The 22,305-nt window shown below is 41.1% G+C and overlaps 2 protein-coding genes across 3 annotated transcripts in view; one reads left to right on the top strand and one right to left on the bottom strand.

Annotated features, from left to right (window-relative positions):
* Positions 1-284: 284 nt before the first annotated feature.
* Positions 285-3,153, bottom strand: LOC120046584 (ubiquitin-conjugating enzyme E2 D4-like). The gene is made up of 7 exons (XM_038991950.1): positions 2,987-3,153; positions 2,251-2,314; positions 2,013-2,044; positions 1,573-1,650; positions 1,353-1,458; positions 1,055-1,148; positions 285-712 (listed from the first exon to the last, which is right to left on the bottom strand). Exons 1-7 carry the CDS (start codon positions 3,008-3,010, stop codon positions 667-669), a joined length of 444 nt encoding a protein of 147 aa, XP_038847878.1. The 5' UTR covers positions 3,011-3,153; the 3' UTR covers positions 285-666.
* Positions 3,154-13,124: 9,971 nt separating this feature from the next.
* Positions 13,125-22,305, top strand: part of rgs7a (regulator of G protein signaling 7a) — a 101,117-nt gene continuing 91,936 nt past the window's right edge. For both annotated transcript variants that reach the window (XM_038991948.1, XM_038991949.1), the window contains exon 1: positions 13,125-13,202. In XM_038991948.1, the coding sequence (XP_038847876.1) occupies positions 13,125-13,202 (78 nt within the window). The remainder of the gene's footprint in view (positions 13,203-22,305) is intronic.

Raw genomic sequence — 22,305 nt, 5'->3', positions numbered from 1 at the left:
ATGGCATGGGGACAATTTCTGAAATCTGCTGCCCTGACCAGAAAAAGCCTTAGATCTGAAAGAAATGGACAGGTATAAAAAGCAATGTGGTAGAAGCCCCAATTCCCCCTCTGATATGATAAATGGGTGCTTTTTGATGTTGCCATAATGTAGCTTCCTTTTCAATCACTTCAGTTAAAGGGTTGATGCACAATGGGAAAGAAATACTACACTTCTCTAAACACCAAGGCCCAGAACTAGAAATCACAATACAACGCATCTCTAGTATCACAATAAAGACAAGATCCATTTGTTTTACTTTTTAATGCAAAATAATAAAAATAGATTAAGTATAGCTTGATACTATACAATAAAAATATCTAAAAGAAAGAAAGAATTACCTATAAGATGAGGGATGGGGGGGACTGGATTCATATATATATATTTTTTAAATCTTTATGGCCATCTCAGCAATAACTGAATAATAATTTATATAACATTGGGAATGTCAAAGAAAATAATGAGTTCAAAGCATAAAAACAGTTAATTTGGGCATAGAAAGTGCTTCCCCTATAAAACACTTTCTTGAACCAGTGTGGATGAGGGGTGGCAACAGTACTTTGTTTTCAGAGGTGTCCAGGAAATGAAATGGCTTAAGCTTTTTCCGTTGTCTCAAACTTCAGTCCTTTACATTGCATACTTTTGAGTCCAATCTCTTGCTAATCTGTTGTACCTGTAAAAACAAAAGAAAATTAAAACCAGGTTTAACAAAGATTTATTGCGCAATCTACAGCCAAAACGTACATTCAGCAAGTCTTGTTGTTTCAGCAGCCATATCATTATACAGTACATATCCTGGTAGGAGTGTCTACTTTCAGAATATATGTTTATTCTTTAACTGACTAGAAGCTGTAAACATGAAAGAAATTCAGTTAACCCACTGTTCCTAGGCTGTCATTGAAAATAAGAATTTGTTCTTATTAACTGACTTGCCTAGTTAAATAAAGGTAAAATAAATATACACACATTTTCCTGCTAAAAGAGGGATGGTGTGTGTGTGTGAGAGTTAACTTACTTTTCTTTGTCCTGCTTGTAGATGTGTGCTATGTCTGGGACTAGCGGGTCATCTGGGTTTGGGTCACATAGCAAAGAACATATGGACAATAAAACTGGAAGAACAAAAAGTGAGGATAACCAGGATGAGTTTATTTTGCAATTACACCATCACAATATTGTCAAGGGCAACAGTTGAACAAATTAGGAAAACATTTGAGATGCATTTTGCTTTAATTATTTTATATTGTGCAATTGGGTGGAAACGAGACAAAACAAAGTTGGTTTACAAACTGTGAATGTAAGCCAGTTTGTCTTACCTTTCGAAACTGTAAGTGCTGGGGACCACTGTGACCTCAGAATGTCCAGACAGATGCTACCATTACTGTTTATGTTTGGGTGATAGATTTTCGTTGTGAAGGCTACCTATGGAAAGACAATACATGCAGAGAAAAAATGTCAGGCCTAAATATGTGGTTGAGGGTACTCCACACCCAGGGGAATATTGAGTAATAACAGGAGCTGTGAGGTGTTTCTAACCTTTGGTGGTTTGAAGGGATAGTCTGTAGGGAAGTGGATGGTGAGGAAGAACACTCCTCCCTGATATGGGCTGTCAGTCTAAAAGAGAGATGAAAGGTGAATTGTTAAACCAGTGATGTGAACCATAAAGTAACATCCAATACTCCATATAATGTTAAAGCCCACAGTCAACCTCACTTTACGTGTCATTATTTACAGCAACAAGACTGTGATGGGGGTTTACTGGAGACGATACACATCCAAGCATATCATGTAAGTAACTCAGTTACAGAAGGCTATACAGTAAGACAAGGAGACCATTAACGCTTGTTCCTTTGGTGGTGCAAAAAGGTTGAGCTTATAACAAATGGGATCAATGCAGAATAAAGAACTTCTACCAGCAATCAACATAATGTTGACAATTATACTAGAAAAAAATGTGAATTTAGAAAAGGGCTTACAGGTCCCATGATGGTGGCTTGCCAATGAAACACTAAAATAAAGATGAGACAGAATAAATCATAATTATTGACAATAATACAACGCAAATAGTAATCTAAAAGGAATGAGTTGACCAGGTAAACTCCCCCTCATTTCCTATTAACTGAGTCACATACAAAGTTCGTATTCATCCAATTTTATTTCTGCATAACTTTTGATTTTATTTGGGGTGGCCACAACAACTGTACTGGAACTTACAGTCCTCTCCAACTGGTCCGGCTGAGCATTGAGCAGGAGGGTCCCTTTGCAAGTCATGCAACTCCTGTTAAAAAAAAAAGCAACAAAAAAAAGTATGGTAGCACAATGAATTCTGTATAGGGGGGAAATTCCATACATGTGCATTGACTACTTAACAATGTTGTTACTTTGACAAGCCAGTCTTGTGGTCTATGACTTTATACAGATTCAAGGAGGCCTTGCTATAGCTAGCTTATATCTGTAGATTGGAATTGATCCCCATATCAATAACTTACTGCAAAATGTAATGAATGACATCATTTAAGGCGCATTGCTGATATGTTATGTTGAAATATACACTGAAAGTAAACCAAGCAGATATACAATAGGCCACTCGTGATGATCGCAGTTCCAGAAGCGTTTTTATTCAGGCCCACATTGCTCATCATAGACAGAAATAACCAGAACATCGACATAACTACCGAAAGCTAGCTAATTTATCTAGCTAACTAAAGTTACACCGAAAGCTAGTTAATGAATTATCAAATCAGTAACTGGCTAAATTAGTTACTGATTGACTGATGCTGGTAGTTAACGTAACTAGCTAGCTAACGTTAACTAGGCTAGCTAGTTGTAGCACAGAGCATACAGACCAATAGCCACTAGCTAACGTTATGCTATCGTTGGATTTTGTGTTAGGACATCGACCAACCGTTTATTAGCATGACGACGTAAAAACATATATGGACACACTTACCTTCTGTATTCTTTTCAAAGCCATGTCAGCCCCCTGCTTCAGATGTATGGTGTAACGACGGGACACTGTCAGTGGTATACCCGTTTCTCGGCTCAGCTCACAAAAATTAGTTTTGAGATATGTATAATTTATTTTGTTTCCGCTTTTTGTTCGAGGAAGCAAACCGCGGTGCATTCTGGGGATTATAGTTTTTACTTCTAACATCAGCCTGTTAAAGTGACAGTACACTCTAGACAGCTGCAAGTAATATATTGGGCGCGGCCTCAGCACAGGCGTTCCTGATGTATGCCAGATATTACAAGGCCTGGATAGGTATTTGAAGAATCAGCAAACCATGTAATAGTGTACCCAAGAATGCAAAGGTAACTGAACTAAATGACTATCGCTCCGTAGCACTCACTTCTCTCATCATGAAGTGCTTTGAGAGACTAGTCAAGGATCATATCAGCTCCACCTTACCTGTCACCCGAGAGACCCGCTTCAATTTGCTTACCACCCCAATAGGTCCACAGACGATGCAATCGCCATCACACTGCACACTGCCCTATCCCATCTGGACAAGAGGAATACCTATGTAAGAATGTGGCCCTGGGTCTGAACCCCTCCCTGTGAAACTGTATTCTATTCTACTGTGTTTTAGTCAATTCCTCTCCGACATTGCTTGTCCTAATATTTATAGTTCTTCATTCCATTATTTTACTTTTAGATTTGTGTGTATTGTTGTAATATGTTAGATATTACCCTCACTGTTGGAGCTTGGAACACAAGCATTTCACTGCACCCGCAATAACATCTGCTAAATATGTGTATGTGAAAATTCGATGGAGCGAGACGCGTACAAGGCAAACAGGGATGAGCTCCGCAAATCCATTAAGGACGCAAAAAGACAATACAAACTCAAACATGAATCGATGTTCGACAACTCAGACTCGCGACGCATGGTTATCACGGACTACAAAGACAAATCCAGCTGTGTGGTGCCCACCTAAGCCTCCCTCCCAGAGGAGCTTAACACATTCTATGCTTGCTTTGAGGCAGACGATAACGAGTCATCCAGGAAAACTCTCGCTGCTCTGGATTACCAGGTGCTTTTTCTCTCCAAGGCTGACATGAGGAAAACTCTCAAAAGAGTGAATATTCACAAAGCCGCACTGCTTCTTTACACACTGCTAGCTTAAGCCGGAAGCCAGCCGGACCAATGTGTTGGAGGAAACACCATACAGCTTGTGACCAAAATCAGCGTGCATGCGCCTGGCACGCCACAAGGAGTCACTAGAGCACGATGGGACAAGGACAGCCAAACCCTCCCCTAACCCGGATGACACTTGGCCAATTGTGTGCCACCTCATGGGTCTCAAGGTCGCAGCCGGCTGCGACACAGCCTAGGATCGAACCCTAGTCTGTAGTGACGACTCTAGCACTGCGATACAGTGCCTTAGACCGCTGCACCACTCGGGAGGCCCAGATCATGCTTTTCTACACAGTTAGAAAAAAACTTTCTCTCATTGATCTTTCGTGACTGAGCGGACCTACTACATACAGTTGAAGTCGGAACTTTACATACACCTTAGCCAAATACATTTAAACTCAGTTTTTCACAATTCCTGACATTTAATCCTAGTAAAAATTCCCTGTTTTAGGTCAGTTACGATCACCACTTTATTTTAAGAATGTGAAATGTCAGAATAATAGTAGAGAGAATGATTTATTTCAGCTTTTATTTCTTTCATCACGTTCCCAGTGGGTCAGAAGTTTACATACACTCAATTAGTATTTGGTAGCATTGCCTTTCAATTGTTTAACTTGGGTCAAATGTTTCGGGTAGCCTTCCACAAGGTTCCCACAATAAGTTGGGTGAATTTTGGCCCATTCCTCCTGACAGAGCTGGTGTAACTGAGTGAGGTTTGTAGACCTCCTTGCTCACACATGAGTTTTTCAGTTCTGCCCACACATTTTCTATGGGATTGATGTCAGGGCTTTGTGATGGCCACTCCAATTCCTTGACTTTGTTGTCCTTAAGCCATTTTGCCACAACTTTGAAAGTTTGCTTGAGGTCATTGTCCATTTGGAAGACCCATTTGCGACCAAGCTTTAACTTCCTGACTGATGTCTTTAGATGTTGCTTCAATATATCCACATAATTTTCCTGCCTCATGATGCCATCTATTTTGTGAAGTGCACCAGTCCCTCCTGCAGCAAAGCACCCCCACAATATGATGTTGCCACCCCCGTGCTTCACGTTTGGGATGGTGTTCTTCGGCTTACAAGCCTCCCCCTTTTTCCTCCAAACATAACGATGGTTATTATGGACAAACAGTTCTATTTTTGTTTCATCAGACCAGAGGACATTTCTCCAAAAAGTACAATCTTTGTCCCCATGTGCAGTTGCAAACCATAGTCTGGCTTTTTTATGGCAGTTTTGGAGCAGTGGCTTCTTCCTTGCTGAGCGGCCTTTCAGGTTATGTCCATATAGGACTTGTTTTACTGTGGATATAGATACTTTTGTACCTGTTTCCTCCAGCATCTTCACAAGTTCCTTTGCTGTTCTGGGATTGATATGCACCTTTCACACCAAAGTACGTTCATCTCTAGGAGACAGAACGCGTCTCCTTCCTGAGCGGTATGATGGCTGCATGGTCCCATGGTGTTTATACTTGCATACTACTGTTTGTACAGATGAACGTGGTACCTTCAGGCATTTTGAAATTGCTCCCAAGGATGAACCAGACTTGTGGAGGTCTACAACTTTTTTCTGAGGTCTTGGCTGATGTCTTTTGATTTTCCCAGGATGTCAAGCAAAGAGGCACTAAGTTTGAAGGTAGGCCTTGAAATACATCCACAGGTACACCTCCAATTGACTCAAATTATGTCAATTAGCCTATCAGAAGCTTCTAAAGCCATGACATAATTTTCTGGAATTTTCCAAGCTGTTTAAAGGCACAGTCAACTTAGTGTTTTTTATTTTATTTTTTATTTCTCCTTTCTTTAATCAGGTAGGCTAGTTGAGAACAAGTTCTCATTTGCAACTGCGACCTGGCCAAGATAAAGAAAAGCAGTTCGACACATACAATAACACAGAGTTACACATGGAATAAACAAACATACAATCAAAATACTGCAGAAAAATCTATATACAGCATGTGCAAATGTGGTAGGATAAGAGAGGTGAGGCAATAAATAGGCCATGGTGGCGAAGTAATTACAATATAGCAATTAAACACTGGAATGGTAGGATGTACAGAAGATGAATGTGCAAGTAGAGATACTGGGGTGCAAAGGAGCAAGATAAATAAATAAATACAGTATGGGGATCAAATCAAATCAAATGTATTTATATAGCCCTTCGTACATCAGCTGATATCTCAAAGTGCTGTACAGAAACCCAGCCTAAAACCCCAAACAGCAAGCAATGCAGGTGTAGAAGCACGGTGGCTAGGAAAAACTCCCTAGAAAGGCCAAAACCTAGGAAGAAACCTAGAGAGGAACCAGGCTATGAGGGGTGGCCAGTCCTCTTCTGGCTGTGCCGGGTGGAGATTATAACATGGCCAAGATGTTGAAATGTTCATAAATGACCAGCATGGTCAAATAATAATAATCACAGTAGTTGTCGAGGGTGCAGCACCTCAGGAGTAAATGTCAGTTGGCTTTTCATAGCCGATCATTAAGAGTATCTCTACCGCTCCTGCGGTCTCTAGATAGTTGAAAACAGCAGGTCTGGGACAGGTAGCACATCCGGTGAACAGGTCAGGGTTCCATAGCCGCAGGCAGAACAGTTGGCCAGGTGGACTGGGGACAGGTGGACTGGGGACAGCAAGGAGTCATCATGTCAGGTCGTCCTGAGGCATGGTCCTAGGCCTCAGGTCCTCCGAGAGAGAGAAAGAAAGAGAGAAAGAGAGAATTAGAGAGAGCATACTTAAATTCACACAGGACACCGGATAAGACAGGACAAGTACTCCAGATATAACAAACTGACCCTAGCCCCCCGACACATAAACTAATGCGGCATAAATACTGGAGGCTGAGACAGGAGGGGTCAGGAGACACTGTGGCCCCATCCGATGATACCCCCGGACAGGGCCAAACAGGAAAGATATAACCCCACCCACTTTGCCAAGGCACAGCCCCCACACCACTAGAGGGATATCTTCAACCACCAACTTACCATCCTGAGACAAGGCCGAGTATAGCCCACAAAGATCTCCGCCACGGCACAACCCAAGGGGGGGCGCCAACCCAGACAGGCAGATCACGTCAGTGACTCAACCCACTCAAGTGACGCACCCCTCCTAGGGACGGCATGGAAGAGCACCAGTAAGCCAGTGACTCAGCCCTTGTAATAGGGTTAGAGGCAGAGAATCCCAGTGGAGAGAGGGGAACTGGCCAGGCAGAGACAGGGCGGTTCGTTGCTCCAGAGCCTTTCCGTTCACCTTCACACTCCTGGGTCAGACTACACTCAATCATAGGACCTACTGAAGAGATGAGTCTTCAATAAAGACTTAAAGGTTGAGACAGAGTCTGCGTCTCTCACATGGGTAGGCAGACCATTCCATAAAAATTGAGATCTATAGGAGAAAGCCCTGCCTCCAGCTGTTTGCTTAGAAATTCTAGGGACAATTAGGAGGCCTGCGTCTTGTGACCGTAGCGTACGTGTAGGTATGTACGGCAGGACCAACTCGGAAAGATAGGTAGGAGCAAGCCCATGTAACGCTTTGTAGGTTAACAGTAAAACCTTGAAATCAGCCCTTGCCTTAACAGGAAGCCAGTGTAGGGAGGCTAGCACTGGAGTAATATGATCAAATTTTTGGGTTCTAGTCAGGATTCTAGCAGCCGTATTTAGCACTAACTGAAGTTTATTTAGTGCTTTATCCGGGTAGCCGGGAAGTAGAGCATTGCAGTAATCTAACCTAGAAGCAATATGAGGTAGATTGGATGGGCTAATTACAGATGAGCTATGTACAGGTGCAGTGATCTGTGAGCTGCTCTGACAGCTGCTGCTTAAAGCTAGTGAGGGAGGTAAGAGTCTCCAGCTTCAGAGATTTTTGCAGTTCGTTCCAGTCATTGGCAGCAGAGAACTGGAAGGACTGGAAGTGTATGTAAACTTCTGACCCACTGGAATTGTGATACAGTGAATTATAAGTGAAATAATCTGTCTGTAATCAATTGTTGGAAAAATTACTTGTGTCATGCACAAAGTAGATGTCCTAACCGACTTGCCAAAACTATAGTTTGTTAACAAGACATTTGTGGAGTGGTTGAAAATGAGTTTTAATGACTCCAACCTAAGTGTATGTCAACTTCCGACTTCAACTGTAGATCTAAATGTGTAAAGATAAGTCAAATAAGGCACGTCTGGCATATTCTAAAACTATGTCTGGTTGTTGGCTAGCCGTAATCACTATTCTATTATCATTGCACTAGTTTGGGAAGTGTTCTGTCTTGAACCACCAGATGGCTCTAATGTTCTTTACTGTGTGAATTCCCTGAACTGTGTATGATCCTGTGAAAAAACGCAGACATCTGAAATAAAAGAACATAAGCTTAAAGTACATCCTCCACTGTTTCATCAAATTTTGAGGAAACATTTATTGCATTTGTTTTTCTATTTCTATTTTCTATTATAATGAGCAAATACTTTGCTTTCATCTTGGTCATACGATAAATACTTGCATACATTTTGCAGCGAACAGTGATAGCATCTACCTCCAGAGCTCCATATGGTCCCCCTAGGACTGCTGCACTCAGTTGTATCTGACTTTTGTGGATAGATCAGTCTTGGCAAGTGGGTAAGAAGGATGCAGGGAATGTGACATATGTTAAACCCACAGGGTTCTCTCACAGGATGGGCTGCAGTTCTCAGAAGGTACCCAGGTGGCCCAGTTGACCAGGCATGACTCTGTAGTTAATTATACAGAGGTGTTCAATATAGGGAGATCCCCAGTAACATGCAGTCAATACTGCATAGAGGCAGTGCCTGACTTGGGTAGGAGCTCACCGGAACTGAGTATGGCACCTCGAATAGATAAGGAATGATGGGAGAGGGAGAAAGGGTTTTAAAAGACAGTTCTGCTTGATGAAGTGAGAGGCCCCTAGATATGATTGTAGACAAACTGTTGGTGATAGATTGCCAGTTCTAGGCATCCTGGGTTAACTGCATGCACCCTAAACATAATGTCTATGGAAATACAAAGTATCAGTCGATTTATACATGCCAACAAATGTATGACACTGTGCAAGGTGTACTCACAGTCTTCAAGGACCATCTTATTGAATAATTATGATCCTTTGAACAAAATGTTTCATTATATGAAGTTTAGGGGAAATATGAAAGTGAGATTGAGGAACAGGGTGTGGGTTGGGATGAGACACATGAGTCTTGAAGCTCATTTCTGTGCAAATCCTTGTGCTCTGACAGTGGTGTGCCTCCCAGTCAAAGATGCTGCAGTGAAAGAGGTTGTTCAATATTTCTGGATATTCAGGACTGAGTACAATGTATTTATTTGACCATAGCAGCAAACAGGATGGAAGACAAAAAAAAAAGTTTGGACCCAGTGTCAGCTAAACCCGAAAGCTATACATACTGTGCATGCATAATGAAGTAAATGGAGATGTATTGTAGGCAACCAAGTTCTGGGACACTGTAAAGTACATGGAGAAAATGAGCACCTCCTCCCAGCTGCCCACTGCACTGAGGCTAGGAAACAATTTCACCACCGATAAATCTACGATAATCGAGAATTTCAATAAGCATTTTTCTATGGCTGGCCATGCTTTCCACCTGGCTACCCCTACCCCGGTCAACAGCTCTGGACCCCCCACAGCAACTTGCCCAAGCCTCCCTCATTTCTCCTTCACCCAAATCCAGATAGTTGATGTTCTGAAAGAGCTGCAAAATCTGGACCCCTACAAATCAGCTGGGCTAGACAATCTGGACCCTCTCTTTCTAAAATTATCTGTCGCAATTGTTGCAACCCCTATTACTAGCTTGTTCAACCTCTCTTTTGTATCGTCTCAGATCCCTAAAGATTGGAAAGCTGCCGCAGTCATCACCCTCTTCAAAGGGGGAGACACTCTTGATCCAAACTGTTACAGACATATCTATCCTACCCTGCCTTTCAAAGGCTTCGAAAGACAAGTTAACAAACAGATCACCGACCATTTTGAATCCCACCGTACCTTCTCCGCTATGCAATCTAGTTTCCGAGCTGGTCATGGGTGCACCTCAGCCACGCTCAAGGTCCTAAACAATATCATAACCGCCATCGATAAGAGATATTACTGTGCAGCCGTATTCATCGACCTGGCCAAGGCTTTCGACTCTGTCAATCACTGCATTCTTATCGGCAGACTCAACAGCCTTGGTTTCTCAAATGACTGCCTCGCCTGGTTCACCAACTACTTCTCAGATAGAGTTCAGTGTGTCAAATTGGAGGGCCTGTTGTCCGGACCTCTGACAGTCTCTTTTGGGGTGCCACAGGGTTCAATTCTCAGGCCGACTCTTTTCTCTGTATACATCAATGATGTTGCTCTTGCTGCTACTGATTCTCTGATCCACCTCTACGCAGACGACACCATTCTGTATACTTCTGGCCCTTCTTTGGACATTGTGTTAACATTCCTCCAGATGAGCTTCAATGCCATACAACACTCCTTCCGTGGCCTCAAACTGTTCTTAAATGCTAGTAAAACTAAATGCATGCTCTTCAACCGATCACTGCCCGCACCCGCCCGCCTAGCATCACCACTCTGGACAGTTCTAACATAGAGTATGTGGACAACTACAAATACCTAGGTGTCTGGCTAGACTGTAAACTTTCCTTCCAGACTCACATTAAGCATCTCCAATCCAAAATGTAATCTAGAATCGGCTTCCTATTTTGCAACAAAGCCTCCTTCACTCTTGCTGCGAAACATACCCTCGTAAAACTGACTATCCTACCGATCCTTGACTTCGGCGATGTCAATTACAAAATAGCCTCCAACACTCTACTCAGCAAATTGGATGCAGTCTATCACAGTGCCATCCGTTTTGTCACCAAAGCCCCATATACAGCTTACCGATCATTGCACCTGTACACAGCCCCTCTGAAAATAGCCCACCCAACTACCACATCCCCATATTGTTTTTGTTTTTTTTGCTCCTTTGCATCTCTACAGTATCTCTACTTGCACATTCATCTTCTGCACATCTATCACTCCAGTGTTTAATTGCTAAATTGTAATTATTTCACCACTATGGCCTATTTATTTCCTTACCTCCCTAATCTTACTACATTTGCACACACTGTATATAGATTTTTCTATAGTGTTATTGACTGTACGTTTGTTTATCCCATGTGTAACTCTGTGTTGTTTGTGTCGCACTGCTTTGCTTTATCTTGGCCAGGTCGCAGTTGTAAATGAGAACTTGTTCTCAACTGGCCTACCTGGTTAAATAAAGGTGAATTTTTTTTAGATTTAACGACCTAAATGCTAATCAGATATCTCTAGGCTATGTCAATATGATTAACATTCTAGCAATGTATGCTTAGAAAAGACAACTTAAAATTACTCTTGAATATGTAAAATGTAACAGTGTGTACAGAAATATAATCAATACATAAAGTCTACAGGAATACATTTATTTATTGGTTTTGGTCGGTACTCATTACACTATTAACTCTAGGCTATGTCAATATGATTAACATTCTAGCAATGTATGCTTAGAAAAGACAAATTAAAATGACTCTTGAATATGTAAAATGTTACAGTGTGTACAGAAATATAATCAATACATAAAGTCTACAGGGATACATTTATTTATTGGTTTTTGTCGGTACTCATTACACTATTAAATGCAATTTACTAAATGTGTATTCCCAATCATCATCATCATCGTCATCATCATCATTACTGTTTTATAACAACATAGCGCTATCCTACTTCAAGCTGATGGTCCCCTGTAAATTTGCCCGATAGGGGTTTGGATTTCTTGCACATGATTGGTCATGGATCGATGCACGTTCACGTTATTCTGCGCGTCCATGCTTCAGCGTCATTGTGGAGAGGAGGGAAGCGGTAAAAGTAACAACCAAGTCTGCATCGTATGCCTGCCTTTTCACATCACCAATGAATTGTCCTCGCATTCCTATGTCTTCCAGTTGACATACTGCACGCACGGCACACCAGTTCTGCAAAGAAACAGGATATTCGCAGGCTGTGTGATTTTCAGGTAAATCATCAAAGAACGATTTCTTATGTATTTATTTTCATTTTATTCGCCATAGATTAACGGTCGATAAAGGGAGCGGGCATTTTTGCAGTATCTGTCCATGTTCCTGATATCATAGGGGTCTTGTCTTGAAGGAGACATTTCATTGACTATTAGCTATGTGATGATGAGAGCTTTGTCTTTATCGGAAGCATCCTTGAAAGGATGTTGTGGGTGTCTTTGGGGGTGACGATTAAGATGCTGAACCTCGGATGCACACAGAATACCATCGAACATTTCTCACGGTCTGTAATTAAACGGTCTTTTGTATCCTTTATATATACGTTTTATCTTACAATGACACTAAATGAAATAATTGTGTAACAACTCGGGCCTATTTTCGATTTAGAGCTTGGGTGCATGTTATCTTGCCACGGTGTGTGCTGCCTTCTCGGATCCCAGGCTATTGAATTCTCCAATGTCAATAAGCACTATCCTATAGCAGTCATCTTAGGCTACATATGATAATGAATACAGAAATCAATAATGTCTTTGTATAAGCTTTCATTTAAGCTAGACATTATGCATTTGTTTAATAAGGTGGAATACTGAAGGAATTAATAATGACAGAAGACAAGAATAATAATGATGACGGTCACATCACTGTAATTACTACCATTTGTACTAAAATGAACCAGCCATAACATGTCGTTAATACATCAATTAGTTGATCACCATTAACATTTCTACCATGTTAGCCTATGATTAAAAACAGACTCACAACTGATAGGTTATTTAAATGTGCATAGTCATGCAAAGGAGAGAGTTGCATTGGGCATTTAGTTTTTTTGCGGATTCTTCTATAATGTATCCATGTTATAATGTTCTCCACTGTCCAATCTCTCTGCTTCAGCACCTGATCATTGCTGACACTGTTCACCCTTCTGGATCATGGCACAGACCAACAGCGTGGGGCAGGGGAGCAATGGAGTAGCCGATGAATCGCCGAACATGATTGTATACAGAAAGGTAAGATGTGCAGAACAGTGCTTAACCCTTTACACTCGTGGGAATTGGCCTATATGGATAGGGCAAAACTGAAATGTTTCTTACAGAAGAAGTATGAAATGCATAACCATGGTAGCAAATGAAAGGGAACAGTTTGTATATTATGGGAAAATGATTAGACCAAAGGTGAGAACACAACAGTCGACCTGACCAAGACTGAATCCAAACATTGCACTGTTGATTTTGTGTGCATTTTACATTTATTGTACTTTTTCTTGAATTTGTTGATATCTGAAAATATTCTGGATACATTCAGTAACATGATAAGAATATTCCTGGAAAAGATGGGGTAGGTGCAACAAGACAAAACAATTAAAAGGGTTTGAGTGAGAGGACTAACTGGTGTCTCCAAGTTTGCACCGTTCCTAAGTAATTTCAATGCACTTTTATGACTCAAAGAAGAGTCTTCAACTATAAGGTGCTTTTTTGAGCTCTCCTAGCTGTGCTGTTGAGGAACTAGAGGAAGCACACTTGAAGTTGTTTTGTTTGGAACAGAACACTGGATCCCCACCATCAAACAATTACTGTTGTTGTTTACGAAGTCCAAAAATGGTCCATTATAAATTGTAATCTGGGTCAGGTGGGCATCATTTGAAAGCTTGTTCTATTGCCAACATGACTAGCTAAGTTATACAATTCAATATTGCAGTGTTAGGCTTTCAGAATGCAATTCAGGGAAACAAATCATAATTTCTGTGTGCATAGAAAGGAGCCGTTAGTCCAAATTTCTTCACAATAGACAAACATAGGCTCATTCTGTTCAGAACAACCCAGTGTATGAAGTCATGTCATCTTGCATATCAAACATAGTGATCATAAACGTTGACACTCTAAATGACATGCATTTTATGCTATGGAAATGTGAAGTGCACATTTGGACTCAAAGGTGTTTGTCTTGCTTGTATGACATCAAAGCTGTATTTATTATAATCCTCAACGTCTCCTCTTCGAAAATACATTGTCCTCTTAATTTACAGTATTTCCCTCACTCAGACAACAAAAAATTAGGAGAAGGGATAGGGGCAACTTCTTGTCGCACAAGGTGCTCAAGTTCAGAACGGCTGTCAGTCAAAACCCACACAGCGCTGTGAAGCGCAGAGACAGGGCTCTGACATCATGTATAGCTCGTTACTGTACAGCCACTGCATTCCAATATAGGCGTGTATCAGTGCCCAAATCAGCCATTTTCAACCTGTATACATATACGAGTGTAAAGGGTTAAATTGGGTGAAAATCCATTCAACCTCAGTGCACTTTGGTGTGCTGTACTTTAGTGGTGACACCTTATAGGTTGATACAAATGAAATGCTAAAGTCTACACATGTAGAACTAAAAGGCTTTGACTGTACTGGAATTATGTCCTTGATTTGGTGTTGTAGCGTGAGCTAGCTATGTGTGCTTCGAATGAGCGTGTGACAGGGGTGTCACCGGGTGCACAGTTGCAAATGACTGTCACCGGGTGCACAGTTGCAAACATGCATAGACAGACACTTGTGCTTGCATGCCGACACACTCAGGTCACATGCTCTGGTTTGTTCTAGTTGCTCTGGTTCTATATGTATGACATTCAGCCATTTTGAACCAATTGAGTTACATATTTTGGAGCAAAAGAAAGGAAATGGGATTAGAATGTCTAGTATGTTGTCAGTGCAGTATTTCTTTAGATTCAGCTGTGGAATCTAGTCCATCAATGCAACTCCCCCCTGAGAAAGATAAATGTATTGATGTTCTGTCAAGATATCGTCTTACTGGAATATATTCTTACTTCAAGCTTCAAAATAGCTTGAAAAACGTAATGAAAAGTAACGAGCTCTTTCCCAACAATGCAAAGTAAAAAAAATAGAAACATTTGCATATAATACTGAAACAAACAGTAACACAATAAAAGAACAATAACGAGACTATATACATGGAGTATGTGCAGGGGTACGAGGTAGTTGAGGTAATTGAGGTACTGTGTACATGTAGGTAGGGGTAAATGTGACTAGGCAAACAGGATAGAGAATAAACAGAGTAGCAGCAGCGTATGTGAAGAGTGTGAAAGAGTGTCTATTTGTGAGTGTGTGTGGCGTCAATATGCATTTGTGTGTGTGTTTTGTGTGTGTGAGCATATGTAGTGTGTGGGAGTGTCAGTGTTGTATGTGTGAGTGTGTGGGTAAAGTCCAGTGAGTGTGCATAGAGTCGGTGCAAAGAGTCAGTGCAAATCAAAAGGGGGTCAATGCAAATAGTCAGGGTAGCCATTTGAGTAACTGTTGAGCCGTCTTATGCCTTGGGGGTAGAAGCTGTTCAAGAACCTTTTGGTCCCAGACTTGGCATTCTGGTACCGCATGCTGTGGGTAGCAGAGGGAACAGTCTATGACTTGTGTGTAGGGCTGACCCCAATTAGTCAACTGGTCGATTGTTTGGTCGTTAGGCTGTTGGTCGACCGAGATTGTTTTAGTCGAGCAGTAACAAATATACAGTTGAAGTCGGAAGTTTACATACACCTTAGCCAAATACATTTAAACTCAGTGTTTCACAATTCCTGACATTTAATCCTAATAAAAATTCCCTGTCTTAGGTCAGTTGGGATCGCCACTTTATTTAAAGAATGTGATATGTCAGAATAATAGTAGAGAGAATGATTTATTTCAGCTTTTATTTCTTTCATCACATTCCCAGTGGGACAAAAGTTTACATACACTCAATAAGTATTTGGTAGCATTGCCTTTAAATTGTTTGACTTGGGTCAAACGTTTTGGGTAGCCTTCCACAAGCTTCCCACAATAAGTTGGGTGAATGTTGGCCCATTCCTCCTGACAGAGCTGGTGTAACTGAGTTAGGTTTGTAGGCCTCCTTGCTCGCACACACTTTTTTCAGTTCTGCCCACAAATTTTCTATGGGATTGAGGTCAGGGCTTTGTGATGGCCACTCCAATAGCTTGACTTTGTTGTCCTTAAGCCATTTTGCCACAACTTTGGAAGTATGCTTGGGGTCATTGTCCATTTGGAAGACCCATTTGTGACCAAGCTTTAACTTCCTGACTGATGTCTTGAGATGTTGCTTCAATATATCCACATAATTTTCCTGCTTCATGATGCCATCTATTTTGTGAAGTGCACCAGTCCCTCCTGCAGCAAAGCACCCCCACAACATGATGCTGCCACCCCGTGCTTCACTGTTTGGATGGTGTTCTTCAGCTTGCAAGCCTCCCCCTCCAAACATAACGATGGTCATTATGGCCACATTTCTGTTTGGCCACATTTCTCCAAAAAGTACGATCTTTGTCCCTATGTGCAGTTGCAAACCGTATTCTGGCTTTTTTATGGCGGTTTGGAGCAGTGGCTTCTTCCTTGCTGAGCGGCTTTCAGGTTACGTCAATATAGGACTCGTTTTACTGTGAATATACTTTTGTACCTGTTTCCTCCAGCATCTTCACAAGGTCCTTTGCTGTTGTTCTGGGATTGATTTGCACTTCTCGCACCTAAGTACGTTCATCTCTAGGAGACAGAACGCATCTCCTTCCTGAGCGGTATGACGGCTGCATGGTCCCATGGTGTTTATACTTGCGTACTATTGTTTGTACAGATGAACGTGGTACCTTCAGGCGTTTGGAAATTGCTCCCAAGGATGAACCAGACTTGTGGAGGTCTACAACATTTTGTTTGAGGTCTTGGCTGATTTCTTTTGATTTTCCCATGATGTCAAGCAAAGAGGCACTGAGTTTGAATGTAGGCCTTGAAATACATCCATAGGTACACCTCCAATTGACTCAAATGATGTCAATTAGCCTATCAGAAGCTGTTTAAAGGCACAGTCAACTTAGTGTATGTAAACTTCTGACCCACTGGAATTGTGATACAGTGAATGATAAGTTAAATAATCTGTCTGTATTTGCGGCCTTCTCAGTGAACAAATCCATTGCGGAGCCCTAGACTAATAGCCAAAATGTGGTCATTGGCTCAATATGGAGGGTGTGATGCAATTGTACTGCTCCGCGAAGTGCAAGAAGTATGAATGCCCTGATTCCTGCTGTGGCCGTATCATCGTAAATGCTGGATGGCCAATGCAGACATCGGATTGACCATGCGCCCAGATGGACAATGCACTTCTCTCCAGAATGCGCTCTCTCTCGCCAATTTGTGCACATTCATTGTTTCATAACTTCATTGTGTGAATTGTTTGTGTTTGATTGTTGGTGTATGTCAATTCCCCATTACAGTATCAGTAGTACATTTACCGTTAATTCCTATAATTTATAATCTACAATGTTTGTTACATTGGTTATGGTAATTTCAGTTAATGCATTCAATATTATTATTATTGTAGTCTTCCCGTTATCATTGTTGGAGTGGACATTGTTTGCAGAGTTCACAACCTATGCTAAGCTTGTGAGAAACAAGTTTTAGGTTAAGTCCATTCCATTTTGGAGTTTTGTCTATTTAGTCATTGTCTTTTGTTTGGAGCGCTCCTGTCAATGTTTAGTAAGGACATGCACACATAGAAGTAGGCCTATAGGCTCCTTGGCCTGCTCGTAAATATAGGCATATCAATGTGCCCATTTTGGGATCTGATAGTATTTCTGATTGGCTTAACGCACCACCACTAATGACCTGTGGAGCTTCTCAAAGTAAAATGTTTTCTTAACCTCAAACAGCAAAGGCAAACAAAGTCTGTTTTTACTTCCATTAAGAATTACAATAGTTCCTCAATGTATTTGAAAAATCTTTCCAGCTCTCTCCCTTTCGATAACCACTCAGCGTGAAAGGGAAAAATGTCATGCTCTGATCCAGTGGAAACATCATAAAATAGGCCTACCTGATTACTTCTTATCTGTGCTTGACTTGGACTAAAATATAGTGCATTCGGAAAGTATTCAGACCCCTTGACATTTTCCACATTTTGTTACGTTACAGCCTTTTTCTAAAATTGATTAAATTACTTTTTTCCCTCATCAGTCTACACATCAGTCTATAACCCATAATGACAAAGCGAAAATAGGTTTTTATACATTTTTGAAAATTTAATAAATAAATAAAAATATATATCTTATTTACATAAGTATTCAAACCATTTGCTCTGACACTCGAAATTGAGCTAAAGTGCATTCTGTTTCCATTGATCATCCTTGAGATGTTTCTACAACTTGATTGGTGTCAACTTGTGGTAAATTCAATTGATTGGACATGATTTGGGAATGCACACACCTGTCTATATAAGGTCCACAGTTGACAGTGCATGTCAGAGCAAAAACCAAGCCATGAGGTCGAAGAAATTGTCCGTAGAGCTCCGAGACAGGATTGTGTTGAGGCACAGATCTGGGGTAGGCTACCAAAAAATGTCTACAGCATTGAAGGTCCCCAAGAAAACAGTTGCTTCCATCCTTCTTAAATGGAAGAAGTTTGGAACCACCAAGACTCTTCCTAGAGTTGGCCGCCCGGCCAAACTGAGCCATATGGGGAGAATAGCCTTGGTCAGGGAGGTGACCAAGAACCTGATGGTCACTCACACAGAGCTCCAGAGTTCCTCTGTGGAGATGGGAGAACCTTCCAGAAGGACAACCATCTCTGCATCACTCCACCAATCAGGCCTATATGGTACAGTGGCCAGACGGAATTCACTCCTCAGTAACAGGCATATGACAGCTCCCTTGGAGTTTGCCAAAAGGCACCTAAAGGACTTTCAGAACATGCGAAACAAGACTCTCTGGTCTGATTAAATCAATATTGAACTCTTTGGCCTGAATGTCAAGTGTCACGTCTGGAGGACACATGGCACCATCCCTACGGTGAAGCATGGTGGTGGCAGCATCATGCTGTGGGGATGTTTTTCAGCGGCAGGGACTGGGAGACTAGTCAGGATCAAGGGAAAGATGAACGGAGCAAAGTACAGAGAGGTCATTGATGAAAACCTACTCCAGAGCAGTCAGGACCTCAGACTGGGGTGAAGGTTCACCTTCCAACAGGACAACGACCCTTCACACACAGCCAAGACAATGCAGGACTGCCTTCGGGACAAGTCTCTAAATGTCCTTGAGTGGCCCAGCCAGAGCCCGGATTTGAACCCTATCGAACATCTCTGGAGAGACCTGAAAATAGCTGTGCAGCAACTCTCCTCATTCAACCTGACAGAGCTTGAGAGGATCTGCAGAGAAGAATGGGAGAAACCCCCCAAATACTGGTGTGCCCAGCTTGTAGCGTCATACCCAAGAAGACTTCAGGCTGTCAAAGGTGCTTCAACAAAGTATTGAGTAAAGGGTCTGAATACTTACATGTAAATTTGAAATTTCCGTTTTTTATTTTTATGACATTTGCCAAAATGTCTAAAAACCTGTTTTTGCTTTGTCATTATGTGGTATTGTGTTTAGATTGATGAGGTGAAAAAAACGATTTAATCAATTTTAGAATAAGGCTGTAACATAACAAAATGTGGAAAAAGTCAAGGGGTCGTAATACTTCCCGAATGCACTGTACATACATATAAATATATATACATATACACAAACATATACATATACACATACACATATATATATATATACATATCTTTTAAAAATATATTTTCCTTCATTATTTTCCACTAACCCCACCACTCCTCCGCTAATTAGAGTAAACTAATGAACAACAACACTTAGGCTTCTACTTCCAGCTTATACACACTATATACATTTTACGGAGACAATCTATTTTACAATAGTTATATTTGGTTTGTTTTTAGTCCTGTCCTTCCTCTACCCTCAACCTCTACTTATGGGTATTATTTTATTCTATCTTTCCATAGAAAACTGTCACTTCTGTGAGCTGTCAATACAGAGGACTCAGTGTGGTGTGGGTGAACCTTTATCATTAATAAACCTGTTCTGAAGACATCTAAATTGTGGTGGCTGAACCTTATCCGCTGGCACCTATAGCTCTCTAGTGCCCGTTTTGCATGGTCCTCCTGGATCAGCTGTTTAGTATTTTTCAAAGTGTCTCCTTTCATGCTGTAGCTAGTGAAAAACAATGGTACAGTACTTTATATCCTCCTCCTACAGCAGCCTCCTACTCCACTGGAAGAGAATGGCATTCAACGTTTGACTGTTTGAAAAGTAGGGAAAATATTAAGGGTTGGAGGGTTGGGTGGGTATATTTGTTACAAATCTACATTTGTTTTAGCCGGAGTGTGGGAGGGACATTTTGTTACTTATTTGATTAAACAAAGGAAGCAGTTTGGAGAAACAGTATCAAAGACTCCCAGGCAGAAAACCATAGCATCCTCTAAGAGCATTCCTATTGATTTGTGGTCTTTTTGGCTACTCAATTACACACATGATGTCTCTTCCTTCCTCCCACTATTGATCTCAAACCCTTTTTAATCACTTAATGATTGGTCATGGGATATAATAATGTAAAAATGCAATTCTACAAAATATTTCATCCTGTGCAGTTCTGGCCAATTGTTTAAGTGCAAATCTCTGGTCTCCTTTTTGTCCTTCTATATCAACATTTAGCCCCCACACCTCAGGCTTCCACACATCTCATCCTCACGACTATGAAATTGAACCTTAATTTTCGTCAGGGTATAAAATTGGTATGGTAATGTGAATAAATGAGTAGCGTCTGTAAAATATATGTCTAAGCAACCTCCTTTCACTTGGCTTCGATATCAATGTATTATCAGATCTATTTCTGTTCTATGACTGTGATCTTTCCTGATCTCATATACTTTTCCATTCGGTCACTTCTTGACCACATGTGGCCACTACACAGCCACGAAATACTGGATGACCCACATCTGAAGACATTTCTAAGAGAGCTAACTCAAATTAGAAAAGTACTGTGGAGTGTGTTTGGGTGAACTGATGACCCAAGTGCTTTCACATGGACATGTATTGGTAGTCTGGCCCTCAATAGGAAGGAATATTTTCAAGTGGCTAAGATGCACTTACTTTCATGTGCAATAACTTTTATGAGTAAGCTTGGTAAGCTCTACAATGTTGTCAGAGAACCCAACTAGTCACTATTCTCATAATTCCTTACGTAATCCATTCCTTGCACAATATTTGCACAATCATGCCATTTCTCAGTTGTCTGAATTGCCTTTTTCAAAATGTATTGTAGGTCATCGTCAAATTCCATTCATGCAAAGAGTTTCATGAGATATTGGTCTCTGCTCACTAGGCATCAAATAAAGATACACTTTCTGATAGTGAATGGAGGTTTTACAGGGACTATATTTCGGAGTAACACTCCATATCCTCTCTCAGCTCTAGTTGTTTACCTCTAATGAAAATGGATGGAAAAGGGGTAGAGGTGCTGACCTGATTACTGGGGAGCTGTGTGCAGCTTTTCCTTCACACACATATGAATAGCATGCACTGTGATTACCTGATTTATTGACAATACTCTTGGTTGACACTGATGTTAATTGCATAGAATATCCCACATGAAGAAAATACCACAGTTTACTATAGAATACTATAGTGCTTACTATAGAATTCTGTAGTAAACTGCAGTGTACTTATGGAAAAGGCCCATGGAGTCGGTGGAATCGCCCTTTAATTCATAGCCACTTAAGCAGCTGGGCCAGAGCACTTTAATTAGGTCAGGTGGGAATGTCCGACAGATCTCAACTCATTAAAAGGAGGAAATCGCCAACGCCCGACCTTACTGCTTTCTCTCCCTTAACTCCGTCTAATCCAGACATTGTGTGCGTCCATGAATCAACTAAATATACCACTTTGTGGTTAAATTAATTTCTGCCTCAGTCTCCTCCATTCCTCTCAGTCACCTGACCCGTGACCATCTGTTCACCTTCACCATTGTCAGCCATCTTACCTGTCTGGCTACACACACAGAGATCCCAATAATCTTTCAATACTGTAGAATACTATACTACACACTGTAGTATCCCTTGATCATGTCTACTACTTGCTATAGAATTGTTTAGTATATTGTAGAATACACTAAATACTACATTATAAACTGGGTGGTTCGAGCCCTGAATGCTGATTGGGTGACAGCTGTGGTATATCAGACCATGGGTATTACAAAACATGTATTTTTACTGCTCTAATTACATTGGTAACCAGTTTATAATAGCAATA

The sequence above is a fragment of the Salvelinus namaycush genome, chromosome 4, assembly GCF_016432855.1.
Source record: "Salvelinus namaycush isolate Seneca chromosome 4, SaNama_1.0, whole genome shotgun sequence".
Lineage (NCBI taxonomy): Eukaryota > Metazoa > Chordata > Actinopteri > Salmoniformes > Salmonidae > Salvelinus > Salvelinus namaycush.
This window is presented reverse-complemented; position numbering and strand designations above follow the sequence as displayed.

Bases quoted from the DNA above. Each gene is read 5' to 3' on its own strand.
- LOC120046584 (XM_038991950.1), bottom strand. From the start codon at position 3,010: ATGGCTTTGAAAAGAATACAGAAG. The intron at 2,315-2,986 runs GTAAGTGTGTCC...TTTTTTTAACAG, and splicing joins CTTTGAAAAGAATACAGAAG to GAGTTGCATGACTTGCAAAG. The intron at 1,149-1,352 runs GTAAGACAAACT...TTGTTCTTCCAG, and splicing joins AGCACTTACAGTTTCGAAAG to TTTTATTGTCCATATGTTCT.